Source organism: Somniosus microcephalus, chromosome 21 (genome assembly GCF_052327205.1).
Source record: "Somniosus microcephalus isolate GS21.2 chromosome 21, FLI_Smic_1.0, whole genome shotgun sequence".
NCBI lineage: Eukaryota > Metazoa > Chordata > Chondrichthyes > Squaliformes > Somniosidae > Somniosus > Somniosus microcephalus.
In genome coordinates this window covers 30159416-30187161 of record NC_141007.1, presented here as the reverse complement: position 1 = coordinate 30187161, position 27746 = coordinate 30159416, and the positions used below count along the sequence as shown (strand labels likewise).

The 27746-nt window shown below is 42.7% G+C and overlaps 1 protein-coding gene across 5 annotated transcripts in view; it reads left to right on the top strand.

Moving 5' to 3' along the window:
• Positions 1-27746, top strand: part of map2k4a (mitogen-activated protein kinase kinase 4a) — a 140970-nt gene that overhangs the window by 56509 nt on the left and 56715 nt on the right. For 2 of the 5 annotated variants that reach the window (XM_085963390.1, XM_085963391.1), the window contains 2 exons: positions 4154-4259; positions 12060-12158. In XM_085963390.1, coding sequence (XP_085819516.1) covers positions 4154-4259; positions 12060-12158 — 205 coding nt within the window. Of the gene's footprint in view, positions 1-4153; positions 4260-11656; positions 11715-12059; positions 12159-27746 lie in introns of those variants that run through there. The other 3 variants (XM_085963392.1, XM_085963393.1, XM_085963394.1) reach the window with 2 other exon arrangements.

The following is a 27746-nucleotide window of genomic DNA, read 5'->3' as shown; positions in this document are numbered from 1 at the left end:
AGGCCCCTTGGGGAGGAGCAATCATAATATGATAGACTTCTTCATTAAAATGGAGAGTGAAGTAGTGGACTCGGTCTAGGGTCCTGAATTTAAATAAAGAAAACTATGATGGTATGAGGCGCGAGTTGGCTAGGATGGATTGGGGAACGTTACTTAAAGGGTTGACGGTGGATAAGCAATGGCAAACATTCAAAGATCACATGGATGAACTACAGAATTTGTTCATCCCTGTCTGGCATAAAAATAAAACAAAAAAGGTGGTGCAACCGTGGCTAACAAGGGAAATTAGGGAAAGCATAAGATCCAAGGAGAGGACATATAAATTGGCCAGAAAAAACAGCATACCTGAGCATTGGGAGCAGTTTAGGATTCAGCAAAGGAGGACAAAGGATTAATTAATTAAGAGGGGGAAAATAGAATGAGTAAGCTTGCAGGGAACATTAAAAACTGACTGTAAAAACTTCTATAGATATGTGAAGAGAAAAAGATTGGTGAAGTCACGCATAGGTCCCTTGCAGTCAGAATCAGGGGAATTTATAATGGGGTACAAAGAAATGGCAGACCAATTTAAATACATACTTTGGTTCTGTCTTCACAAAGGAGGACACAAATAACCTCCCAGAAATGTCGGGGAACATAAGGTCTAATGAGAGGGAAGAACTGAATGAAATCAGTATTTGTAGGGAAATGGTGTTGGGGAAATTGATGGGATTGAAGGCCGATAAATCCCCAGGGCCTGATAATCTACATCCCAGAGTACTTAAGGAAGTGGCCCTAGAAATAGTAGATGCATTGCTGGTCATCTTCAAAAATTCTATGGACTCTGGAACAGTCCCCATGGAATGGAGGGTAGCTAATGTAACCCCACTATTCAAAAAAGGTGGTAGAGAGAAAATGGAGAATTATAGATCGGTAAGCCTGACATCGGTAGTGGGGAAATGCTAGAGTGCATTATAAAAGATGTAATAGCAGAGCACTTGGAAAAGATCGGACAAAGTCAACATGGATTTACAAAAGGTAAATCGTGCTTGACTAATCTACTGGAATTTTTTGAGGATGTAACTGGTAGAACAGATAAGGGAGAACCAGTGGATGTGGTGTATTTGGACTTTCAGAAGGCTTTCGATAAGGTCCCGCATAAGAAATTGTGTGTAAAGTTAAGGCACATGGGATTGGGGGCAAGGTACTGACTTGGATAGAGAACTGGTTGGCAGACAGGAAGCAAAAGAGTTGGAATAAACTGGTCTTTTTCCGAGTGGCAGGCAGTGACTAGTGGGGTACAGCTGGGATTGGTGCTAAGACCCCAGCTATTCACAATATATATTAATGATCTAGACCAGGGAACTAGATGTAATATCTCCAAGTTTGCAGACGACACAAAGCTGGGTGGGCGTGTGTGCTGTGAGGAGGATGCAGAGAAACTCCAGTATGATTTGGACAGGTTGGGTGATTGGGCAGATGCAGTATAATGTGGATAAATGCAAGGTTATCCACTTTGGTGGCAAAAACAGGAAGGCAGATTATTATCTGAACGGCAATAGATTGGGAAAAGGGGAAGTGCAATGAGACCTGGGTGTCCTTGTGCACCAGTTGCTGAATGTAAGCATGCAGGTGCAGCAGGCGGTTAAGAAGGCAAATGGTATGTTGGCCTTCACAGCGAGAGGATTTGAGTACAGGAGCAAGGATGTCTTGCTGCTGTTGTACAGGGCCTTGGTGAGACCACACCTTGAGTATTGTGTGCAGTTTTGGTCGCCTTATCTGAGGAAGGATGTTCTTGCCATGGAGGAAGTGCAGCGAAGATTCGCCAGACTGATGCCTGGAATGGCAGGAATGACGTATGATGAGAAATTGGGTCTATTGGGCTTATATATGCTGGAGTTTAGAAGAACGAGAGGGGATCTCGTTGAAACATATAAAATTCTAACAGGACTAGACAGACTAGATGCAGGAAGGATGTTCCCGATGGCGGGGGAGTCCAGAACCAGGGGTCATAAGGATAAGGGGTAAGCTATTTAAGACAGAAATGAGGAGGAATTTCTTCACCCAGAGAGTGGTGAACCTGTGGAATTCTCTACCACAGAAGGCAGTTGAGGCCAATTCATTAAATATATTCAAGAAGGAGTTAGATATATTTCTTCAGTCTAAAGGGATATGGGGAGAAAGCAGGGACAGGGTACTGAATTTGGCTGATCAGCCATGATCTCGTTAAATGGCGGAGCAGGCTCGAGGGGCCGAATGGCCTACTCCTATCTTCTATGTTTCTCCCATTAAAAAGGATCGTAGGGAAGCAGAGTCTTTTGAATAAAATGTACAGTTCCTAGATTTGTCTTTCCCTTTAATAATGAAATGACATACTAAATAGATCCAAATTGCTTAGAATTTAATAGTTATAATTCATGTTTACAAAAAATCGATTTCATTGGACTGAAGAAATGCATAGCTGTGAAGTAATTTCATCGAAACCTGGTATTTTCAGGTAACTTGGCAGCATCAGCTTTTATTTGCAGTAAGCATTCAGATATTGTTGCCAGCTTGGCATTCTGCAGTTTTCAGTTTAGTGTAGCCACAGACGAGTTAAAACACTGGGTGTTTAGCTTCAGCTCAGCATTCAGACATTGAAGGTAAAAATACTGGTAGTCATTAATAGATGCCTGCAGTAAACTGGGTGTCTAGCCCCATAATGTAATGGCAGTGATTATATCCAGTTTTGTTAGTACACGGTCACTGAAATCCAGACGCAAACATCAAATATTTGCTATTTGATGCTGTGCTGCTAGTTCAGTAACAAGCCCAGTATCTCTTGTTTGATAGATTTGAAATGGTGAAATAAAATGTCAGTGTAATGCATGGCTTGTTTTTCAAATGGCAAAATAAACATGTTCCTTGAAGTGGGAGCGGCCATCTGTCTGTTTTCTTCTCTGTGGGATTTTGTGGATATGTATAAACATGTGTAGCGAAAATGTAACTCCTCTCTGCATCTTGTGGTGGTGGAAAGTCTTCGTATCAATTCATTTGAAACCAGTCTCATTTCCCCAGACCAAATAAAATCTTGCCGTGGGCAACATTGTTCTTGGCAACTAACAGCCATGGTTTTTTCCTCCAAGGAACTGAGCCATACATATCAAAGGTCCAGATTCATTTCCTAATCTCTGCATAGTTAACTAAGCTCAGCTGGGGTAGTGGAATTAATGCTACAATCGGCCCGAGTGTCCCTTAGCCAGGGAGGAAAAAATGCAGCTGGAGTTCCCATCCCAGATCATTATCTGGTGAACTGTACGGGGTGGGAGGTTTGGTGTTGGATGACAGAAGAATTGTGCTTAGCTGCTTCCCAGCTCTTATCTGCTTTGGAAAAACTGTTTGCTAAATTATAATTGATAATTGTCTTGCTGTACAATGTACAGGATTATATTGTTCAATCCCAGAACCTTGCACAAAATGTGTAATGAGGCATTTGTTGCTGAAGTCTCGCAGAAAAGGCAGCAAAGGAGTGAAGCTGTATGTCCCCAAAAATTAAAAACTGACCAGATTTAAGAGGCAGTCCTCATTTTCTTCCAATTGATAGATGTACAACGTCACAAAATCTAAAGAAAATACTTGAAATCATTACAGAATTGTACAGATATATTTGGTTTTCCTTCCTATACAGTCATGTGTCCTTAAGCAATCCTTCAATGAATTATGTAACTAATAGAAATTTGAGTCTGTGATGTAAACTGGGGGTGGTGGGTATTGTAGGTTAGATCCTTTGATTGACTTGCATCCTTTGCTAACTTGAAATATTTGTGCTTTGTGAAAAAGCTGTCATAGGCTGACCATATTCTGTAAGCAAAAGAGCATGTAGCCTTGTTTAATGGGAACTTAAGAGTGGTTGGATTTGTCTAGTTACAGTATGAATGTATTTCATTTATTCACTTTCTGCTTGGTACAATGTTAGTTTTTCTTGCAGGTTTAAAGACCTGTAAATGGACTTGAAAATATTCTGGCTTTTCAAGATATGGGGGATAAGTTTGAGGTCTCCACATGTTTGAGTGCTCTAATTATTATTAATTACCCAAGTTGTTCAGCAAAAACACAGCATCTAGGACCTAGTGGGTGGTATGATTTTAACATAATATCTTTCTGTTCCCTTATTTCTCCCTTTTTTTTTAAACAGTTAAACGCAAAGCATTGAAGTTGAATTTTGCCAACCCAGCCTTCAAGACAACAGCAAGGCTTACATTAAATCCAACGGGAGGAGTTCACTTTCAGAACCCACACATGTGAGTGGAGTTTTCTAGTTTTACAATTTTAAAAAATCGTTAAGATTGATAATGTAGGTACTCCAACAAATCCTGGAGCACTGATTTCAACACCCTTTTTTTGAAACCAGCAGAGAAGATGGGTCTGTTAATGGTCATCTTCAGTGTTTCTCTCTGGTCAGTCAGTAGGAGTTAATCGTAGTGCAGCCTGAGAATCCTTGCTTCTATTGGTTAGGTACCTTGCCTTTCACTCCGTGCTGTGCTTGATGACTAGATGCAGATCAGCAATTTGTACTGTGGGGATGTCATGACTGAGATTTGAGCGCTTTAGATTACTTTTGTATTTGCCAGAGCACTACTAAATAATACAGTATTTTGTAGCAGTAAATGTGTGAGCTAGTTGTGAATGTAATTGAAATTTAGAAACATGTTAGTAACTGGCTATCATTTATAAGTTTGCATTCTCTGTAAAATATGAATGAATGTTTTCAATTTCCTGTTTTGTTACATAGATATTGTATGGCCTAAGCTGATTGTTGCAAATTTCCATTTGCATGTATTGTCATTCTGTTTTGTAACTTGCCGTAAATACTTGGATGAAAAATGCTTTTAAGAAGCATCAACATTTGTCTATTGTAATATGGATAGAAAACTGGATAAATGGACTGGTGTAATATGGATAGAAAACTGGATAAATGGACTGGTATTCTATCAGACATTGAGTCCCATTAGTGAGAGACTAACTCACTTTTATAACGATACGTTGCAGATTCTTTTCAGATTCTACTAAAACTAGATCATGCCATCTTGTCCAATGAGATATACCCTTGAATCCATGAAAATTATTGGTTACTTTATTTGTCAGGTCATCTGTTGCTTATGTGCCCATTTTCAAAGAATTCAACAAAATTTCCATTAAAACAGTACAGTTTTTAGCTGAAATGATTAAGTGCTTCACGAGAATTGAAGCTCCGGCTAGTTGCCATCAATTCACTGGACTTTACGAGTGGTAGTGAGGCTCAAGTTCTGAGGAGACGGGCAGTCAATGCTAACTGAAGTACATTCCCTCTCAGCTACTTCATAAAGTCACATTGAGAGTAGATGCAGGCAGCCATGGACCCTTAAACTCTTGAGCTGGTGAAGGGTAGTGGCTGGCAGTTTTATAAAAAAAAAAAAAAAAAAAATTGAAGGGGAAGATATGAAATTGGTGTAAAATAAGTATTTGCATGTGTTATTTGTGAAGTTACTGCACTTGATCATTGTAAAAAATGTTCCAACAGAAGTGTATTCTGAATCTGGCATTATTAGAGAAGTGACTACTCACTTAATAATTGCATGTCTGTTCTGAATCTTTATTATATGCATACCTTAAACAACAGCAAACATTCCTTTGTAAAACTAGCTTTTCAATGTATTAGTTTTTGTAGTCATAATTGACATGCTAGTATAGTAAATCTGTTGCAAAATTAGTTTATTTTACAGAACTTGAACTGTTGCAGAATTTGTTTTTTGCTCTGGAGATGTGCAAATCTTTGCATGAAAACTGGATATCTTGAAGTAATTATTCCAGGATTTAGTTGAAGTTGCAGGGCAGATGTTCAGTTTAATGCATTGACATACCAAATTTTATAAAATACGTATGTATCTTCAAACATTTTCTGAGGCCCTTGAGAAAAGTCTAGTTATATAAAATAAAAAAATAGACCTGGTCTTGGGTATATAGGGCATAATTTCAAAGTTTGCAGATGACACACAACTCTGAAAAGTAGTAAATAGTGAGGAATATAATAGCAGACTTCAGGAGGACATAGACAGACTGGTGAAATGGGCAGACACATCGCAGATGAAAGTTAACGCAGCGCAGTGTGAAGTGATGCATTTTGGTAGGAAGAGGAGAGGCGATCTAAACGAAATGGTACAATTTTAAAGGGGGTGTAGGAACAGAGACCAGGGATGTATGTACACAAATCTTTGAAGGTAGCAGGACAAGTTGAGAAGGCTGTTAAAAAAGGCATGTGGGATCCTTGACTTTATAAATAGAGGAATAGAGTACAAAAGCAAGGAAGTTATGCTAAACCTTTATAAAACACTGGTTGTGCCTCAGCTGGAGTGTTGTGTCCAATTCTGGGCACCACACTTTAGGAAGGATTTCAAGGTCTTGGAGAGAGTCCAGAGGTAATTTACGAGAATGGTACAAGGAATGAGGGTCTTCAATTACATGGACAGACTGGAGAAGTTGGGATTGTTCTTCTTAGAGGAGAGAAGGTTAAGGAAGATTTAATAGTGGTGTTCAAAATCATGAAGGGTTTTGATAAAGTAAATAAGGAGAAACTGTTTCCAGTGGCAGAAGGGTCTGTAACCAGATACAGATTTAGGATCATTGGGAAAAGAGCCAGAAGTGAGATGAGAATTTTTTTTACGCAGTGAGCTGTTACGATCTGAAGTGTACTGTCTAAAAGGGTAGTGAAAGCAGGTTCAGTAGCAACTTTCAAAAGGGAATGAAGGGGAGAAAATTGCAGGACTATGGGGAAAGAGCAGGGGAGTGGGATTAATTGGATAGCTCTTTCAAAGAGCCGGCACAGGCATGATGGGCCAAATGGCCGCCACCTGTGCTGTAAGATTCTGCGATTAAAAGTATCCGCACCTGTAAATTTTGATGGATTTTGTTCCCATTAAGTTCCGGCAGGTTTATTTTAGCAGATTTGTTACACATTTTGTGAAGAAGATTTAATTAGAAGCAAATACAAATATTGGTGACTTGCTGCACACCACAGCTGAAGCTCCTTCATTTGTCTTGGAAATCGAGAAATGTAGCTGTCCTGCTTATGATTTCTGTCCTGGGAGATGGTGCATGTATTTGTGTCATGATTTTTTGTCTTCTAACACTCCTGTGAAGCGCATTGGGACGATTTACCATGTTAAAGGCACTATATACATACAAGTTGTTATAACAAATTATATTTTGCATCAATGGATTGATCTTAAACAACTAGCTAGGGCAATATCCTGTGGTAGTCAGTGTTCATAAAATGAAGGAAGAGCAAGGCAGTGCTATACAGTTTTATGTGCCTTTTTGCTGTTAACATGTTTTTTTTTTTTTAAAGTACAGCCAGTCTGCACTACAGGACAGTTGTAAAATGTGTAATTGTTAAATTCTGAGCTGAGCTATATTTATTAATAGCTGTACCTTGTGCTTAATCAGCACTTAGTCCTATTTCTGTATTTAAAAACAAGTCGCTGTTCACTTGATGATTTAGTGGGTAAAAGCACCTGCTACTTTTGAACCAAATACAGACTAAAAAGTAGCAGGTTTAACCTCTGATCTGTTATTAGCTGATTTCAGCCAGGGTAGCAGATGGGATGCTGCAATTGGCCTCAGCACTCGAGTTAGGAAGAGAGGGCAGGAGAATCGACGAGTTTCCTGGTGCTGATCAGTGGCCCCTGCTACACTGTCTGCAGGGCGGGGGGGGGAGGTGATGGGAGCAAGCTTGGGTGTGATGCCATCGGCATTTAAATAGCTTGCTAACACTCTGGCCCCAATTTTAACACTCCTCGCCTGGTAGAAGATGGGTGGAGGGCTATTTAAAATAAGGGCAGCCACTAACCCCATGTGATCCCCCTGCCTTCTTGCCGGTTCCTAATATTAACCTGCTCTTATGAGCAAGCGAGCAGGACACCCGCAGGAAGGTGGCGGGGTCCTGCTTTAAATATGCAGATTGGGACCTGAAGGCAATTTTGGCCCGAGGCATGAGGGGTGATGTCTTCCCGGTCAGACCAAACCTGCCAGGAGCTGGATCCTGGGCCAGAAGAGGCTCTGCTCAGCAGGTAGATGTTTAGGTGTCCTAGTGGGGCAGGAGTGCTCCTTTGGGTCCTACAAGACAACTTTGGGCCTCCCTTGTTCCGAGCTTGCTTCGATCGACTCCTCCCCGCCACTTACCTGACTGTTGACCGTCCTCCTGCTTCCGAATTCCGAGTGTTTGAATTCCCGATCCCGCACACTGGCCATGTACAGGCGGGCGACTGACAATTTATGGAAGTGGGGCCCGGCTGTTAAGGTTTGATGGGCCTTGGTCTCTGTTTCCAGGTACAGGTATGTTGCCCGCTTTGGAGCTAGCGTGCACCATTCCAGCCTCTTAAAATCTGAGCCTCTATGCCCGGTCTCTCTCGTGAATCTGCATATTCACTGTTGCGGCTGCCTGTGTGGATAGGTGTTGGGGAAGAAAAGTGGCGATTGGAGGTTATTTGATTGCTGTAAAGAGTGGGAAGAAGGGGATCCAGTAGAATATGCCTTTGATGGTACAGGAAACTCTCTGGTATCCGGCACCGACGGGACCGGGATGTTGCCGGTTGATTAAAAATTCCGGATGACGGAGAGGGTTATCTACCGAGTCAGACTCCTGTTTTTGAGATGTTCGGACTTCTAACAGTGCCAAGAAGCCGAGTAGCGGCAGTTTGGAGAACTACCCCTACTGACTCACTCGGCCACTGCGGGAGACTCGGACTCGGCAACAATTCCGGTTATTGAGGTGTTTTCGGAGTATGAATTTTGCCGGTTAATAGAGAATTCCAGATATGTAGGTGCCGTTTAAACGCGAGTTTCCTGTAATAGAGTTGCATATTACATATAAGAATTGTGAAAATAACCAGTATATTTGAAGATTTAAATCCACACCTGAGTACAATAGTTTTACCCCCCCCCCCCCCAACTTTAAAGGAACCATTCGTAGTATGATATGGATTTTTAATGACTGTTTCAAATCTAGTAAGAATTTTTCTAAACTTGGAAGAAATTAATTCTCAGCTCATCAGACCAAATATGACTGCATTTGTTCTCTGATATGGAGACCCTTTGGGCTGAACGTTTTATTTTTGCCTGATTGTACAAACAGTTGGCTTGCTTGTTGAGCACAAGCTGTTTTTTAACCAGCTTGCATCTTTTGAAATTGAAAATGTAGATAACAGATGTTTTATACTTACAAAGTACTTCAGATAATTGGCTCTTTTAAAGCTGCGTTGCCACACATTTTTTTAAATTTTCATTCACCCTTTAATGTCACATCAGTGCCACTGACAAGCCTAGAAGCAGGACATCTGACTGCCCCTCATTTTGGAATGGCCTTCTCCTGAACTGAATCGTTTCTGACCCCCTCCCCCTCCCTTAGCCACCTAAGCCACGATCACTGATGCGGCCAGGCTCTTGTCACTTGATGAGAGGACAGGCTGGAGATCTAAGCTAATGCACCACTGCCCACTAGGAGGCATTCGAGAGAAGCTTGGTGTGCCTGTCTACAATTATTGTATTCGTTGGGGAGAAGCCTCTGGCCTCCATTTATTGCCACCCTAGATTGGCATAGAAAGAAATCAATAACTTGTTTGGCAGAGAATTGATGCCAATTCCCACCATGTTGCTCTGTACCAAAGTACCTTGAAGCTCGAATATGTTGTGCATTGGTTTCTCTTCTGTGTAGTATATTAACATGATTGACAGGCTGAAGTTTGCACAGAACATAAAATATAGAAATAACTGCAATTGAACAAACTGTCATTTGAGCTCCTAACAAAATAGGAAGTAATGACTTTGGGTAATCTTTTTAATTTGCGTTTGTTTCTTTCAGAATATTTTATATTTAATACTTCAGCCTTTTACTTACATCACCAGCTTTTTTCCCCTTTTAAGAAATAATCCCCATCAGCACCGAAATTAAATTGGCTTTACTCAGGAACAGGGATGACATTGCAAACACAATTTTATAATGGGCGTCCCCTTCATAGCAGTGATCACTTTTTTTAGGCAAGTCAAAATTTACATATCTGGTTTAGGTGGCTTGATTTGGTTCACTGTGTTGCCCATCATAAAGCTGATGTATTAAAATTAAAAAATCACTTCAGCTGCCAACAGGAATACAGTACATAATTATTTGCGGTGCAGTTTGAATACTCATTCAACTCTGTTGTCGAGGACGCCACTGACCTAAATTATTGGTCAGGAATTTGTGGTGGGTAATAACCGCGAGCTAACCGAGTTCGCTGTTAGTTACCCCTTTGAACCTGACTGCAACTTCAGGATTTAGCGCATGTGCATCTAAACGCAGATATCCTGAAATCATTCACCGTTCCGACGCTGGCTGTGCTGTGGTCACACACACCCCCGTAGCCGGCAATTAGTGTAATCAGTGAAACTGACAAACTTGGGCTTTACCGCGGTAATATTGCTGTTAAATACCTCAATAAATGTTGGGCTGTGTCAGATTAGGTGTAACTGGGGTTTTAACAGCGTATTGACTGCTAACCAAACCTTATGGCCCTGAAAAACTCATTTTAATTTTGTGGAGTGTCAAATTTCTCCAACTATGAAAATTACAATTTTGAAGATACTTTAAAAAAAATTCTTTTTTAAAAGTTTGTCCATATTTATTTCAGGTATACGTTTTCCCCATGAGAGCCCCAATTTTTTTTTGGTGTCTCAGACTTTTTAAAAAGTCTGAATAAAAGCAATTTCTTCACTTCCTGGTTCACGTGTCTGAGAATTCTGTATTGTGATTGGCTGCATTGCCACCGCGCCCACACACCCATTAAAGCTCAAACCTGGTGTAAAATGCATGAAGCAATAGGCCCATAGAAGGTTTACACACTGCATTAATAATAAAGCAAATCATATCACCATATACTCCACTTAAATGAAACATATTTGCAAGGGGCCTTTGGAGGGGGTGTCCCACATTTGCTGGGGCACCTGGGCATAGGTCCCATAGACTTTGTAAAGAAACAAATTAGATGCATATAACATCATATCACTACGTTAATGCCCAGAACCCATATGCTTATGAAATAGTTTTTGCTGGATTTCTATGAAGCAACATTAGTAGTTACAGCTATTCAGCTATAGTTTTACAAAGATGAAAGCAGTGTTACTTTTGTGACAGGCAGGCCACACAGTGCTATCGCATACAAACTTGTCTTGGTGTAAACTTCTATCTACAATAAGTTTGATTGCTGGTCCACAACAACTTGCATTTATATAGCGCCGTTAACGTGGTAAAACATCTCGAAGCGCAGGAGCGTAATCAGACAAAATTTGACACTGAGCCACATGAGATATTAGAACAGGCTTGGTCACAGAGGTAGGTTTTAAGGAGCATCTTAAAGGAGGGTGGAGAGGTTTAGGGAGGGATTTCCAGAGCTTCGGGGCTAGACTGTTGAGGGCAAGGTCCCCAATCGAGGGGCGAAGGAAATCTGGGGTGCACAAGAGGCCAGAATTGGGGGAACGCAGAGTTCTCTGGTTCTGAACTGGTATTAGAAGCAGAAAAATTTTGATCTGGAAATGTTATTCAGTTGAAAGCTCAGACAGAAGTTTTGTAGAAATTTGTTTGTGTTAATGTATCATTTTATTAAGTTTCAACTTCTGAGTTTTCTATTAGTCTCTCCAGGGCACATTTAACCTACGCGAGATGAGACTTAATGGCTATCTGAAGTCTGGTACGTGCACCTAAATTTGCTGAAGGGGCATTGGGTGTTGCTTTTGTCTTTAAGAAATAATGTACGGTTTACAGGATTGAGTTGTTTTAAATGTATACGAGAATTGGCTATTTTGAAATTTAAAAGTTCGGAAAAATGTTTGTGTGGTTGTACTGGCCCAGTATCAATACGTTGAGAATCCCAAAGCAAAATTTGTGTATCTGTTCAGTATTGTTCTGATACTACAAGCTGTAAGTCAGCTATTTGACAATAGTTCCATTAGCTTCAAAACTAAATGTTGCAGTGCTAACATTTACCACTGTTTTTCCATTAGTCTGTTAGATTTTACACTGATATTTTCTGCAGGTCCAGGCCCACCCAAAAACAGGGCCCAGACCTTGGATCTTTGGAACTTTCAGCTCCCGTGGATAAAGACTTCATATCATTGGAAATGAAGCGAACAAGGTTTGTTTGGATTTGCATAATATGTACCACAGAAACTGTCTCATTCTGGAACCAGTTCTGAGACTTCTGATAATTCATTTAAATTACATTTGTATTTGCATCCTGGACAACTTCAGACTTGGGGCCGAGCAAGAGAGATGTAGCGCTTTGATTTGTCTTGCACCACTATGGTAGAAGAGGAATATATGTAGTTACCAATTTTTTGCTACTAGATATCAATAGTGCACTTTATTTACATAATACATATTAAATGCTTAGGGGTGATAAAAGGGTATTGTGGATGTGGTAAACCACTGTTTGTATTCCACTGTGTACATGCCTGGACATGCCTCGGCTGACTCCTCCCACAAGTCCTAGTATAAAGGTGACTGCTCCCCAGCCCTTTGTATTTCTGGACTGGTCGACCACTCGAGGCAGACCTTCATTCTTTTGTTAATAAAAGCCTTTAGTTACTCTCTTAACTCTGTCTTTTATGAGTAATTGATAGCGCATCAGTGGACATCTCTTTTCTCTGACTAATGCAAATTAATATATCTGCTTGCCTGTAATTGATTAGCTCTGCTTGGTTCTGTGGGTTCATCTTTTGTATATTTGTCAATACTATGCAGCCTATTTCATACATAACTTCTGCATATGCTTTTTCATAATAGACACATTAGAATTGTCAAACTTGGTTGTAATTTCGGTTGTTTTTTTTTGTTCCAATTTCCTGACTTAAATGTTACTCCTGTACATTCAGCTATCAAAACTCCCATGTGTAAATAAGATTTGTTGTCATGCATAGGGGGTTGAAATAAGGCAAGTGAGGACATTTTCTTGTGAAACTAGCCACTTATGCTGCAAATGAAACTGAATTTCACTCTGCTCATGAAGTGATGGTGCAGAACTTGATTCCATCACCTTTTTTCTTTTAGAATCATTGGCCTCCTGCTGCGCTATAAAATTCATTCAGTCCATTGCGCTTGTGTCGACTTTCAAGGAGCAGTCCACTTCCACCCATACTCTTTACTTTTCTTTTCAATGTTTATTCACGGTTTTTAAAAAAAACTATTGTGGATTATGCTTTCACCACTATTTCTGCTATGACATTCCATATCCTAACCGCCTCTGCGTATAAAATATCTAAACTTTCCCTTCATTCTTTTGGAACTGATCTTGAGTTTATGGTCTCTTGTTAACAATTTACCAGTGGAAATCGTTTTTTCCAATTTGCCTCCTCAAATTCCTCATAATTTTCAAGACTTATCAGATCTCCTCTTAATGTTTTTTTTGCTCTAATGAAAGGAGCTTGTGTACTCCTAACTCCAGGGATGAGAGTGTTTGTTATCTTGGTGAATCTCCTGCACACTCAATGGTCTTGACATCTTTGCTAAAGTGAAGTGCCCAGGACTGGACAACATGTTCTAACTGCAGCCGAACCAGTGATTTGTATAGGTTTAGCATTATCTCTGTCTTTGTACTTTATGCCTTTTGTACATAATGTTTTGGATCCCATTTTTTTTAACAGAATTATCAATGTGTCCTGCCACTTTATAGATTTGTGTACTTAAACTCCTGAATCTCTTCGTCCTTCTACTTTTAAAGTTTCACCCTTTTACTGTATCTACATCCTCTCCCTATTCATCCTTTCAAAATGCATTACCTCACATTTCTTTACCTGCTATCTCAGATCAATCTACTAACCTGTATGTCCTCCTGAAATTGCTTCTCAAGTTAACCACACTTTCTTAAACAGAGCTATTACTCTGATGTGTTAATATTACTTCAGGTTCCAGCAAGAGCATTTACCAAACCCATTTTCTTCCCATCACGAAACAGGTTGGTGAATTCGATAGTGGAATTAATCTGCAAGTGTTGCTCTTTGGCAGGACAAGGATTACCAGAGGTCACTCTACTCATGCTGTTGGCACTTGGGCCAACATTTAGAGTCACACTCATTGGCATCCATATGCAGCTACATGGACAATCTTGCTTTCACCAAGCTTTATTTGAGAGATTACCCTGCAATTATACAAGCTAACTTGAACACTTTTATACCTTGAGGTTTCCCCTGTCCATATCTGTATTAACTTGATATCTTGATTGAGTGGAGGCTGAAAGAATGAAGAATAATCTTGCATTACTTATGGTCTTACTGTTTGACAAAAGTGTAGCCTCCTTTAACAAAGCTCCGGCACATTCTACCCCTCAATTCTCTCTCTAACCTGCTACATAAGCTGTTGGCTTTACGTTTTACTGCTATGTTGTTTAGGTTTACTGAAAATTTCTGTCAAGGACCTATGGGTGCAATATAGTGTAAGGGCTTGCAGTCATTAATTTCAGTCATTAAACCAGTTTTGGTACAGTTAGTATAAAATTAGGCATTGTCCACCGTTCTTTACATGAATAGACTATTTAAATGTAGTAATTCATAACCTAGATTAGTTTTATACATCTGCCAATTCACAAATCTTTGACTAAAGCGGTAAAATATTAATGCCAAGTTGATATTTATAGGTACAAATTTTCTGAAGAGCAGTCATTTTTACAATGTTGATTACATTTAGTTCTAAAGACTAACTTAATTTAACAGGGAAATTGGTAACTATTTGAAATTAAGATTATAAAAGGATTTGGGAAAGGGCAGGGAGATTTAGTTAAATAGTTCAATTTGAAAAACTAGTATAGGCACAGGTGAGGTAGGCCAAGTATCAGTGGTCAAACAATTCTTGCTGGGTGACTATAGGATAAAACTGTTAGAATAAGGTTGTATGGCAATGCTGTATGAACAGTATGATTTATTAGGCCAAATGAGCAATGCAGATATAACGCGCACGTGTTATGAACCACACAGCAGCACCATGGTGAATGAAAAGGGAGCCTCTGCTATTTCTATTCGTACAAGGCAGTGAAGAATCGCGCATTACAGTATTGCTGGCAGAAGGCAGGATACTACCTGGCTGTAATGCTGAAAGATATAAAATGGTACTCAAGGATGGAATTTCACCTGGCATGCAATTATGATCCCAGGAGAAGGGGCTCAGACGGAGGAGTTAATGCTGACAAAATTGCTTCCCATGGTTATTAAATATTTAGTGGTTCGTTTATCAAAATAACACCGATTTGCACATAACGCCACGAGGGATGACGAACCAAACATGGATGTAATCATAAAACAAGGATGCTTTGCAACGCGAGTACCACAACTCATCTTTACAAGTGCACTCATAAACTGACACCAGCAAAAACCTGGATTGCTTCAGAGTATTCTGAATGTAAGGCAGAAGATCATTTTCAAATAGGGCCATAGTATTTTTAACTAACTTCACCTGAATAGGAAGAATGTCTTTGATTTAGCATCTCACCTGAAATGTCAGCCTAGATTATGTGCCCAAATGCTGGAGTGGGATTTGAACCCACAAACTACTATCTAATTGAGTGCTACCAAATGAGCGAAGCTGGATCGGTGCTGATATTTCTCCATTACCTAAGTACTTAAAAAATGCTGTGTCTTCAACAACATGAATAAAAGTGTCTGCAACCACTGTGTTGTCAGAACTGTATTGTTTACCTTGTTTTATACTAAGAAAATAGTGACTGCATGGACAGTGGACAACTAATGTTGAAACCCATTTTCTTTCACTCCCATGACCGGTTAGTTACCACAGTAAGTCTGGATGCAAGTTCTGTTTTTTAAACTCTTGGAGAGCTACCATGGCGTTGAGAGCTATCATGGAGTTAATTGTATTTTTTTTCCCCTCTAGAAATGTCTTTCACTGTTTTTAAGTGCCCCATTTGTGAAGATGAATTGAGGATTAAATGCCATGGTGTAGTTGACTGAATTTTGTGTCGTATCGCATTACACTTACTTTGTGTTGTAGCCCGGCATGGTATGCTTAGGCTTTAGTTTCAACCTGTAATACCCTCACTTTGCTTCTGCGCCAGTATGCAAGAATTACTTCCAAAGTGTCCGTTTGGCTCAGTTGATATATTCTTGCCTCTTGAATCAGGAGGTTGTGGACTCAAATTTCACCTCTGGACCAGAAGGCATATTGTAAGTTAACCTGTGACTGCACTGAGGGAATACTGTATTATTGGGGGTGCTATCCCTTCAGATAAAGATGCTAAAGTGAAGAAGCACAAATATTACATTAAGCTGCATTAAACTGTTGGAGCAATCCTGTCTAACTTTTCTCTCAACGAAGATCAAGAATAGATTAAATGGCCATTAATCTTAGTGCTGGTTGACTACGAGCTGAGCTTCCGACACCATATCTTCTCCATCAACAAAGACCGCTTACCTCCACCTCTGTAACATCGCCTGTCTCTACCCCGCTCCAGTTCATCTGCTGAAACCCTCATCCATACTTTTGTTATCTCCAGACTCAACTATTCCAATACCCTCCTGGCTGGCATCCCATCTTCCGTCCTCCATAAACTTGAGCTCATCCCAAATTCTGCTGCCCGTATCCTAAGCCGCACCAAGTTCCGCTTACCCATCACCCCTGTGCTCACTGACCTACATTGGCTCCTGGTTCACCAACGCCTCAATTTTAAAATTTTCATCCTCGTGTTCAAATGCCTCCATGGTCTCGCCCCTCCCTACGTCTGTAACCTCTTCCAGCCCTACAACTTTCCAAAAACACACTCTTCCTCCTACCTCTTTGCACAAGATTTTAGTTGTTTGTCGTAATGCCTCCTCCTTTGGCTCTATCAATGTTTACCTGATTATGCTCCTGTAAAGTGCCTTTGGAAGTTTTCCTTTTTAAAGGTGCTATATAAATGCAAGCTGTTGTTTATGGGACTTTGCTGTGGGCAAAGTGGCTGCTACTTTTGTCAACATAACAATAGTGACTGCACTAAAACGACGTTGTACGTGAAGTGCTTTGGGACATCCTTGGGGACGTGTTGAGACACTAACTTTCTTTTCTTCTTAAAATTCTTGCCTCTATAACTTTAGGCATCACATACAATTTTTGAAAATATTTGTGTTCCATGTTTAATCTCTTGGATCCTTCCTAACACTGGTCATATAACCATATTTTTCACATCCATGGGTAATTAATTGACTTGTAACATATATGCGATGTATATTCATTTCTCGATACATTTCCCCCAGGTATTTTGATTGACGGATCAGTTCAATGCACCTTTTATGTATAAATAAATAAAAGCTATAGTCTGTGTTCTTGGGTTGTTGAAAAGGTCATGGAACTTTTTTCTGAGCTCACTGAATTTGTTTGTATTTAGGTCAGGCACTGCAGTGAATTACAGTAGTATTTTCACTTTAAACTTGAGAAATAATTGTTACAGTAATAATCCCAAACTAAAATGCTTGTATAAAAATAAAAAGATTGCTCTGGTCTCTTTTGCTTCTATTGTCTTTCCTCTTTTTATCTTTTTTAATTTTGCCAATTTCTGCTGTTGCTTCTCTTTCTCCCCCCCACCCCCACTTTAAAATCTGATAGCTTGTTTTTTTTTCAGTCCCCCCCAACCACACCCACTCTTTTGGAAGTGGGAGCAGTGTTACAAATATGACTTAGTTGAAAACTGCCTCCCAACAGCAGTTTTTCAGCCAAAGAAGCAAAATTGAAGATTACCCAGGTCAAATTCTAGATGCAATGTTTTCAATCTGTTTTTTAGTGTCAAAACCAGGGAAAGGACTATCACCACCCCAGTCAGACAAGTAAACCTGTTCTCGTCACTCAGTTGAAACAATCCGTAAAACCTGAGTTGCCATTCATCCAGCTTTGAGCTTGCTAAATTCTTTGTATTGCAATCAATAATCTCACCAGGATTTAGTTAAAACATACTGACGGAGGTGTAGTGTATGTGCCTTTAAGCCAGAACTACTTTTACAGCTCCTGTATACTGTAGTACCGGCAGTGACCACACCGGTATATAAGCTTTGCGCATGCCTCTGTACCCCCAGTCTAGAGACTACCCTCCTCCAGTAAAGACCTGTTTATTGTTCATGTACAGCATCCGTGTGATTATTTAATAATAGCATATCCACTGAACCACGGATCCAACAGTGGCGACGAGTGTCGATTCGAATCTACCTCCAACATTTAAAAAAAAAAGAAAAAAATAGTCGAGGCCAGGAACACGGGCGTCGACCACGAGCAACCGCCCAGCAGTCAGGCAGAGATTGAACTTCGCAGGGGAGGCTGTGGAGAGCCGGGCTTGGTTCCCCAGCCACGACGAGCAGTAAGAGACGGACGACAGGTCCAGCGCAGACCCTTCCCGAGCAGCGGCGGCGGCTGGAGCCGACCGACGGCGGAGAGAAAGCCGAGCAGCGTCAACGGGGTAAGACAGAGGGTGAAGAGCGCAGGGCGCAGCCGGGGGTTGAACACCGAGCGGCGTCGAGAAAAAGAAAACAAACCGGAGAGAGAGAGGGTTAAGAAACAGCCGGATTCTAGACTGAGCGGCGTCAAAAAATATAAAAACGCGCAGAGCACAGCCAGGGCTCACGGGCTGAACAGGGTCCGCGGGGCGAAGAAAGGGGAGACGCTGTTGAGCCGCGGAGAAGAAGGAAGAGCGCGGGAGGTGCCATTTTTAGAAGCCGCAGCGGAGAAGGAGGGCGAGCGCGGGAAGGAAGGAAAGCGCGGGAGATGCCATTTTGTGCCAGCGGAGAAGGGGAAGCGTGGTAGGCGCCATTTGTGACAGTTAACTCACACCCAAGGATGCCGAAGAGTGGCAGTATCTCTACGTTCGACAATGAAGTCGAAGATTGGGTGACATATGTGGAATGTATTGAGGTGTACTGCAGGGCGAATGAAGTGCCAGATGCTAATAAAGCACTGGTTCTGTTAAATTCCATGGGTGCAAAAACTTATGGGTTACTGCGAAATCTAATAACCCCAGAGAAGCCGGTAAGCAAGAATTTTGAAAGCATAGTAGAAATCCTACAGGACCACTTAAACCCCACACGGCTGCTGATAGCAGAACGATTTAAGTTCCATAAAAGGAACCAACACAAAGACGAAAGCAATGCTGAGTACCTAACGGAACTGCGCAAGCTATCGAAACACTGCCAGTTTGGAGCGGGACTAGCAGACACGTTAAGGGACAAGTTTGTGTGTGGGCTACAAAGTGAAGGAACCCAGAAACGGCTTCTATCAGAAAAGGACCTTACGCTGGACAAAGCTTTCAGTATGGCAGTATCACACGAAGCAGCCGCAAGGGGCGCTGCAGAGATACACCGGAGACCGCAAGAATATGGCACCAATGAAATGTCCTATGGAACAGGGAAGTGCTATCGCTGCGGCAGAACAACACACGACCAGAAGGATTGTTGGTTCAAGGACCAAGTGTGCAGACAGTGTGGGAAAGCAGGACACATAGCAAGAGTCTGCAGGTCTGGGAAGAAAACCAACAGTAAGAAATCTCCACCGGAGAAGTACAAAAAGGTACACCAGGTGATGGACAGTGGTTCAGACGAACAGAAAAGTGACAGACTCCGGAAGCAAGGAGCTGGGTTGTCTGAAACTACATAAGGTAACAGAAATGGAGGATCACCAGACTATCTGGGTTACACTCAAGATAGACGGAGTCCAAGTGAAAATGGAATTGGACACAGGGTCAGCTCTAACGGTCATAAATCAAAGAGACTACAAGTGGCTATTTTCACACATACCCTTGAAAGCTACAGAGATTGTCTTGAAGACGTATACTGGGCAAAAAGTCTACCCCAAAGGAAAAATAAGGGTGAAAGTGACATATAAAGGCCAGGAAATACCTAAAATGGATATATATGTATTGCCAAATGGAGGACCACCACTGCTAGGACGTGAATGGATCCGGAAGATACAATTAGATTGGCATTCCATACAGGCACTAAAGGTTGAGGCCAAAAAGGATGACGTCACACCTGGACGACTGTCAAAAATGCTAACTGACGCAAAAGAAGTGTTTCAGGAGGGACTAGGAACACTAAAAGGAATAACAGCAACAATTAAAATAGAGGATAATGCCAGCCCAAAGTTTCTGAAGGCCAGACCAGTGCCTTATGCGATCAGACCAGCTGTTGAAGCAGAGCTGGAAGGGTTGGAACGTTCAGGAGTACTGTCCAAAGTATACTGGAGTGAGTGGGCTACACCCATCGTTCCTGTAATGAAGAGGTCGTTGAGTAATACGCCTGGGGAACCAAAGAAGGTCCGCATCTGTGGGGATTTTAAGGTGACAGTGAACCCAGTCCTTCACACGGTGCAATATCCGCTTCCACGAATTGAGGTTATTTTCGCCTCGCTGTCTGGAGTTAAACGCTTCACCAAAATTGATCTAGCCCAGGCGTACTTGCAAATGGAGGTAGAAGCTTCGAAACATTACCTTACGATCAACACCCATAAAGGTCTTTATCAATACAACCGGCTGGTGTTTGGAGTAGCCTCGACTCCGGCTATCTGGCAAAGGGCGATGGATCAGGTCCTGCAAGGGATTCCAGGGACCCAGTGTTATTTGGACGACATCTTGGTCACGGGCGAAAATGACGGTGATCACCTCGCCAACTTGGAGAAGGTGCTCGCCAGATTAAAGGAGTATGGGCTACGAGCTAATCGCCACAAGTGCTAGTTTTTCCAGAAACGGATCTCGTATTGTGGCCACGCCATCGATTGAAGAGGGGTTACATAAGTCCCCTGACAAGATTGAGGCAGTAGTCAAGGCTCCAGCGCCAGAAAATGTGTCACAACTGAGGTCGTTCTTCGGGCTGGTAAACTACTACCACAAGTTCTTACCAAATTTGTCTACGGTATTACACCCGCTGAACACCCTACTGCAAACAGGGCTACCGTGGAAGTGGGATGACGAACATAGACGAGATTTCCAGAAGTGTAAAGAATTGATCACATCAAAAGGGGTGTTGGCCCATTTCAACCCAGCACTACCAATTCGTTTGGCATGTGATGCATCACCCTACGGTATTGGAGCGGTGCTGTCGCACAAATTCCCAGACGGGTTGGAGAGGCCAGTAGCCTTTGCGTCTCGGTCACTAACCTCAGCCAAGCGCAACTACGCCCAAATTGACGGGGAGGCCCTCAGCCTAGTATGGGGAGTAAAAAAATTCAACCACTATCTGCATGGGCAGAAGTTCACCTTGCTGACTGACCACCAACCACTTGTCTCCATCTTTAATCCTAAGAAGGGCGTTCCAGTGATGACTGCACAGCGGTTACAAAAATGGTCCCTGTTTCTAGGGGCGAATCAATATGAAATAGAATATAAAGGTACGAAACAGCATGGGAACGCTGATGGGCTATCGCGCCTGCCACTGCCTACGGTGGAGGAAGCACCAGCAGTGACCCTATCGAGATATTTTATTCGTCAATAATTGAATGATTGATTGCCAGTAACAAACGCGGATATAGAGAAGGAGACCCACAATGATCCGACGCTGTCGAGGGTATATGAATTGACGGTGAGGAGATGGCCAACACATGGCGACTCACTGTTGCCAGCATTCTCATCCAGAAGAGAACAGCTGTCAGTATGCCAGGGGACAGTGATGTGTGGATCCAGAGTGGTGATTCCACCCAAGTTAAGGGAGAGAGTACTAAATGAGCTACATGAAGGTCATCTGGGGGGAGTGAAAATGAAAAGCCTTGCTAGGGCTTGTGTGGTGGCCGGGAATCGATCAACAAATCGAAGACCTAACTAAGAGCTGCTTAGGATGCCAGAAGGTCCAAAATGCACCACCACATGCCCCTCTACACCCATGGGAGTGGCCCTCCTTTCCATGGCAACGGGTGCAAATTGATTTCGCTGGTCCATTCATGGACTCCATGTTCTTAATAGCAGTGGATGCTCATTCAAAGTGGCCTGAGGTGATAAAAATGTCTTCAACCACTGCAGAGAAAACGATTGCAGTCCTACGGACCATATTTGCCAGAAACGGTTTGCCAGAGCAGATTTGCCCTGATAATGGACCACAGTTTGTGTCCGACGAGTTCCAAAAATTTGAGAAGGAATGGGGTAAGGCATTACACATCCGCCCCGTATCATCCAGCCACAAATGGATTGGCTGAGAGGTTCGTACAAACCTTTAAGAAGGCGATCAAGGCCATGTGCGACGATGAAATTCCACTACAGCATAAGATGGACAATTTCTTATTAGCCTACCGAAACGCGACACATGCAGTTACCAACCAGACCCCGGCCATGATGTTCTTTAACCGAAGGTTGAGATCTCGTCTGGACTTGCTCAGACCAAATGTGCGAAGAAATGTTGAGGACAAACAATTCCAGCACATCAATGAGAAGCCGACAAGGAGCTTCAATGTAGGGCAACCAGTCTTGGCCCGTGACTATCGAACAGAGAAATGGCAACCCGGAACAATATGTACAAGGCAGGGGCCATTAATGTACACAGTGGATGTCAGGGAGAACATTGTGAGATGGCACGTCGATCAGATCTTAGCGTCACGGGAACGTGTCAACCCCATGTCTCGCGTACCTGGGGATGAACCCGACATACCGGTAGCGTCTACTTCAGACCCAGTAGCAGTGGAACCCGATGAACTACCCGATGAAAAGGGGTCAGAATTGCCTCTGCACCAAGAACAAGAACCTCCTGACCCTTTCGGGATAGCGCCTTTCCGGAAGCCGCCCCAAAGACTGAATCTATAAATGGACTTTTGTTAATGTACATGTTGAAATGTTAATTGTTATTTGAATATTAGGGGTACTACTAATCTAAAAGGGGAGGAATTGTAGTGTGCGTGCCTTTAAGTCAGAACTACTTTTACAGCTCCTGTATACTGTAGTACCGGCAGTGACCACGCTGGTATATAAGCTTTGCGCATGCCTCTGTACCCCCAGTCTAGAGACTACCCTCCTCCAGTAAAGACCTGTTTATTGTTCATGTACAGCATCCGTGTGATTATTTAATAATAACATATCCACTGAACCACGGATCCAACAAGAGGCAGCTGTCTAATCAAGAGAATCTCAAATTTTTAAAAGAGCAGTTTGAGCCAAAGCGAAACCTCATAACAGTAGCATAGTGGTTATGTTACTTGACTAATAATCCAGAGGCCTGGACTATTGATCCAGAGACGTGAGTTCAAATCCCACCACAGCAGCTGGAGATTTTAAATCCAGTTAATTAAATAAATCTGGAATAAAAAGCCAGTATCAGTAAGGGTAACCATGCAACTATTGGATTGTCGTAAAAAAACAATCTGGTTTATGTCTTTTAAGGAAGGAAATCAGCCATCCTTGCCTGGCCTATATGTGACACCAGACCCACAGCCAAAATTGGGAGAGCTGTCCCACAGACTAGTCACGCAACAGCCTGACATAGTCATACTCACAGAATCATACCTTTTAGCCAATGTCCCAAACTCCCCTGTCACCATCCCATGGTATGTCCTGTCCCACAGTCATTGTGGAGACAAAATCCCAGCTTCACACTGAGGACACCCTCCATTGTATTGTGTGGCGCTACTACCGTGCTAAATGGGATAGATTCAGAACAGATCTAGCAGCTCAAAACTGGGCATCCATGAGGTGCTGTGGGCCATCAGCAGCAGCAGCAGAATTGTATTCCACCACAATCTGTAACCTCATGCCCCGGCATATACCTCATTCTACCATTCCCATCAAGCCAGGGGACCAATCCTGGTTGAATCAGGAGTGTAGACGAGCATGCCAGGAGCAGCACCAGGCACACCTAAAAATGAGATGCCAACCTGGGGAAGCTGCAACACAGGACTAGATACATGCTTAAAAAGCAGAAGCAGCATGCTATAGACAGGGCTAAGCCATCTAACAATCAATGGATCAGATCAAAGTTCTGCAGTCCTGCCACATCCAGTCGTGAATGATGGTGGACCATTAAACAACTAACTGGAGGAGGAGGCTCCAAGAATATCCCCATCCGCAATGATGGTGGAGCCCAGCACATGCGTGCAAAAGACAAGGCTGAAGCGTTCGCAACCATCTTCAGCCAGAAGTGCAGAGTGGATGATCCATATTGGTCTCCTCCTGAGGTCCCCACCATCACAGAAGCCAATTCGAGTCACTTCACGTGATATCAAGAAACGGCTGAGCGCACTGGATACAGCAAAGGCAATGGGCTCTAACAACATCCCAACTGTCATGCTGAAGACTTGTGGTCCAGAACTAGCCGCGCCTTTAGCCAAGCTGTTCCAGTACAGCTACAACATCTATCTGACAATGTGGAACACTGCCCAGGTATGTCCTGTCCACAAAAAGCAGGACAAATCCAATCCGGCCAGTTACCCTCCCCCATCAGTCTACTCTCGATCATCAGCAAAGTGATGGAAGGTGTCATCGACAGTGCTATCAAGCGGCACATACTCACCAATAACCTACTCACTGATGCCCAGTTTGGGTCCCGCCAGGACTACTCGGCTCCCGATCTCATTACAGCCTTAGTCCAAACATGGAAAAAGGAGCTGAATTCCAGAGGTGCGGCGAGAGTGACTGCCCTTGACATCAAGGAAGCATTTGACTGAGTGTGGCATCAAGGAGCCCTAGTAAAACTGAAGCCAATGGGAATTGGGGGTAGGGTGGGTGGGAAAACTCTCCCATGGCTGAAGTCATACTTAGCACAAAGGAAGATGGTTGTGGTGGTTGGAGGTCAATCATCACAGCCCCAGGACATTGCTGCAGGAGTTCCTCAGGGCAGTGTCCTAGGCCCAACCATCTTCAGCTGCAGCATCAATGACCTTATCACCAACGTAAGGTCAGAAATGGGGACGTTCGCTTATGACTACACAGTGTTCAGCGCCATTCACAACTCCTCAGATAATGAAGCAGTCCATGCCCGCATGCAACAAGACCTTGACGACATTCAGGCTTGGGCTGATGAGTGGTAGGTAACATTCGCGCCACACAAATGCCAGGCAATGACCATCTCCAACAAGCGCGAGTCGAACCACCGCCCCTTGACATTCAACGGCATTACCATCGCCAAATCCCCCACCATCAACATCCTGGGGGGCCACCATTGACCAGAAACTTAACTGGACCAGCCACATAAATACAGTAGCAACAAGAGCAGGTCAGAGGCTAGGTATTTCTGACTCCCCAAAGCCTTTCCACTATCTACAAGGCACAAATAAGGTGTGATGAAATACTTGCCTAGATGAGTGCAGCTCCAACAACAGTCAAGAAGCTCTATACCATCCAGGACAAAGCAGCCCGCTTGATTGGCACCCCATCCACCATCTCAAACATTCGCTTCCTCCACCACTGGTGTACCGTGTCTGCAGTGTGTACCATCTACATGATTTACTGCAGCAACTCGCCAAGGCTTCTTCACCAGCACCTCCCAAATCCGTGACCTCTACCACCTAGAAGGACAAGGGCAGCAGGCGCATGGGAATACCACCACTTTCAAGTTCCCCTCCAAGTCACACACCATCCTGACTTGGAAATATATCGCCGCTCCTTCATTGTCGCTGGGTCAAATTCCTGGAACTCCCTAACAGCACTGTGGGAGTACCTTCACCACAAGGACTGCAGCAGTTCAAGAAGGCGGCTCACCACCATCTTCTCTAGGGCAATTAGGGATGGGCAATAAATGTTGGCCTTGCCAGTGACGCCCACATCCCAGGAACGAATAAAAGAAAGTTATCTTTCGCAACGGCAAAGAAACCTAATGATTTCCAGGGAAGAAAAACGGACTTTTTGTGAGGATAGTTTGACTATTTTATATCTTTAAAATGAGGTGGTCTGAATCAGCAAGGTACTCCCCCCCCCCCCCCCCCCCCCCCCCCACTCCTAGCTCATATTAATTGTGGCTCATTACTGAACAATAAATCGAAGATATCCCGTCTGGTGCTAGTTTTCACATGTTGAATTTAGAAGAAATCAATGATTGCATCAATAAATGCTTCTGGGGTCTCGCATCTCTGGTGCTTATCCTGTTTTCCCACCTTTATAAGTGGCTAATTGAAAGCTCCCATCTTCGCTACCTTCCCTTTATTGACAATCTTCGTGATTAGATTGCACAGCTGCAGGTCCATTTCCCTCTTGGCTTGGGTGTCTGACACAAATCAAAGTACTCTGGTATTTCTGATGAGTTCCACTTGAAGCCAGAGTGTTTCACCTACTTACAATATTACCTTGCTCTGCTACTTTTACTCTGTTTCTAACGACGATGGACACCGCACTCAACCCTCCCCTACACTCTCCTTCCTAAACTGTGTTTAGATATATGAAAATCAGACCTTTTCTCAAAATCCAGCCAAAGTTCTGTAAGGGCTATCTGCTCGCTTGTCGAGGTCAAAGATGTCAGTGTTACGAAGTTGAACGCTACTTTTGTTCTGCAATGTTAATATCGAGTAATGTGTCCTGTACAGTGTACTAGTGAAATTCTCTCTCCTGTGGCATAATGTGCCATAAACCTAACCGAAAAGTACAGCATTATGTGAGCTTCAGTTTCCTGCCCAAACCATCTTTGTGACCTCTTGGAGATGGCAAATTAAGGATATATTTATGCTTTAGAATTATCTATTTATATTTGGATTGAGAAAACTGGACTCTTTTGGCAAAATGAGCTGATTTTCCTTCCATCAGTGCAAGTTAGATTTGAACCCAGGTCTAAAGTTAAAGGCCTTGTTCTAACACAAATTCCCCAAAAGGTAGATTTACTTGGGTTTCTAAAGCTTTCTTCCCTATATCTCATTTTTGACAATTTTAATCCATGATCACGCCACTTTCCACCTAAATGAGCAGTGTCACCTGAGTTCAGTAATAGGAAGAGGCTATTTGACCCACTAAGCCTGTCTCCCTTCCATCTCTGACCCACCAACACCCTTGGAGTGAAAAGTAGTTCCAACAGTTGAATTTTAGACTGATGTTTGGATTCCAACTTCAACTTGTTCCAATTTAATTTCAAGTGGTGGAGCATGGCAGAAGTAACCCGACACAATATTGCATCAAAGAAAGTTCCTGTGAAGACGTTTGTTTAGCTTCCCTAACCTCCCAACTGACATGCTGATGGGAGGCAGCAGTGGAGACTTGGAGGGAAAAATGTAGTAAACCTTAATGGAAAAAGTGATGAGGAGCAATTGGGCAGAAACATATACAAATAGGGTCGGATAATAGGTTGTGACCGCTTAGGGCACCAAAGATGGCCTGTATGTCAACAAATGGTTTGGGGGAAGCTGAAAAGTATTCTAGTGCAAAGATTACCTATTCTCTAAACATGCAGGTAACCAAAAAATTCTACAGTATCTGAAGTTTGTTTGCCTTTACTGTACTAAGCTTTGTAAAATGAAATGTCCTTATTTTGTTTCTTTAAACCTGTGTAATGCAATGCTGATTATCTTAGGCACATGGGCCTAGAAATTGGGTATAGCCCCGCTTGAGGCGTTAGAACTGGCGATGCGCTAAGTTTATAGCCAGACGAGAGCTATCCGCGCCTGGGGCGATATTGGGTTGCATCGCCCCCCAAAGGGGATTCAGGCGCTAAATCAGCCGTTGCACGGTGCTCTTAAGGCGCAAAAGGTCAGGCGCTACTCAGTTTCGACGCGGACGGGCGCAGCGCAGGTGAACTCAATTACGGCAAAGCACGAGACCTGCAGGCGCCGGCCAGCTCTTAAAGGGGTGGGTCAGTCAGACTGAGCTTCAACACCC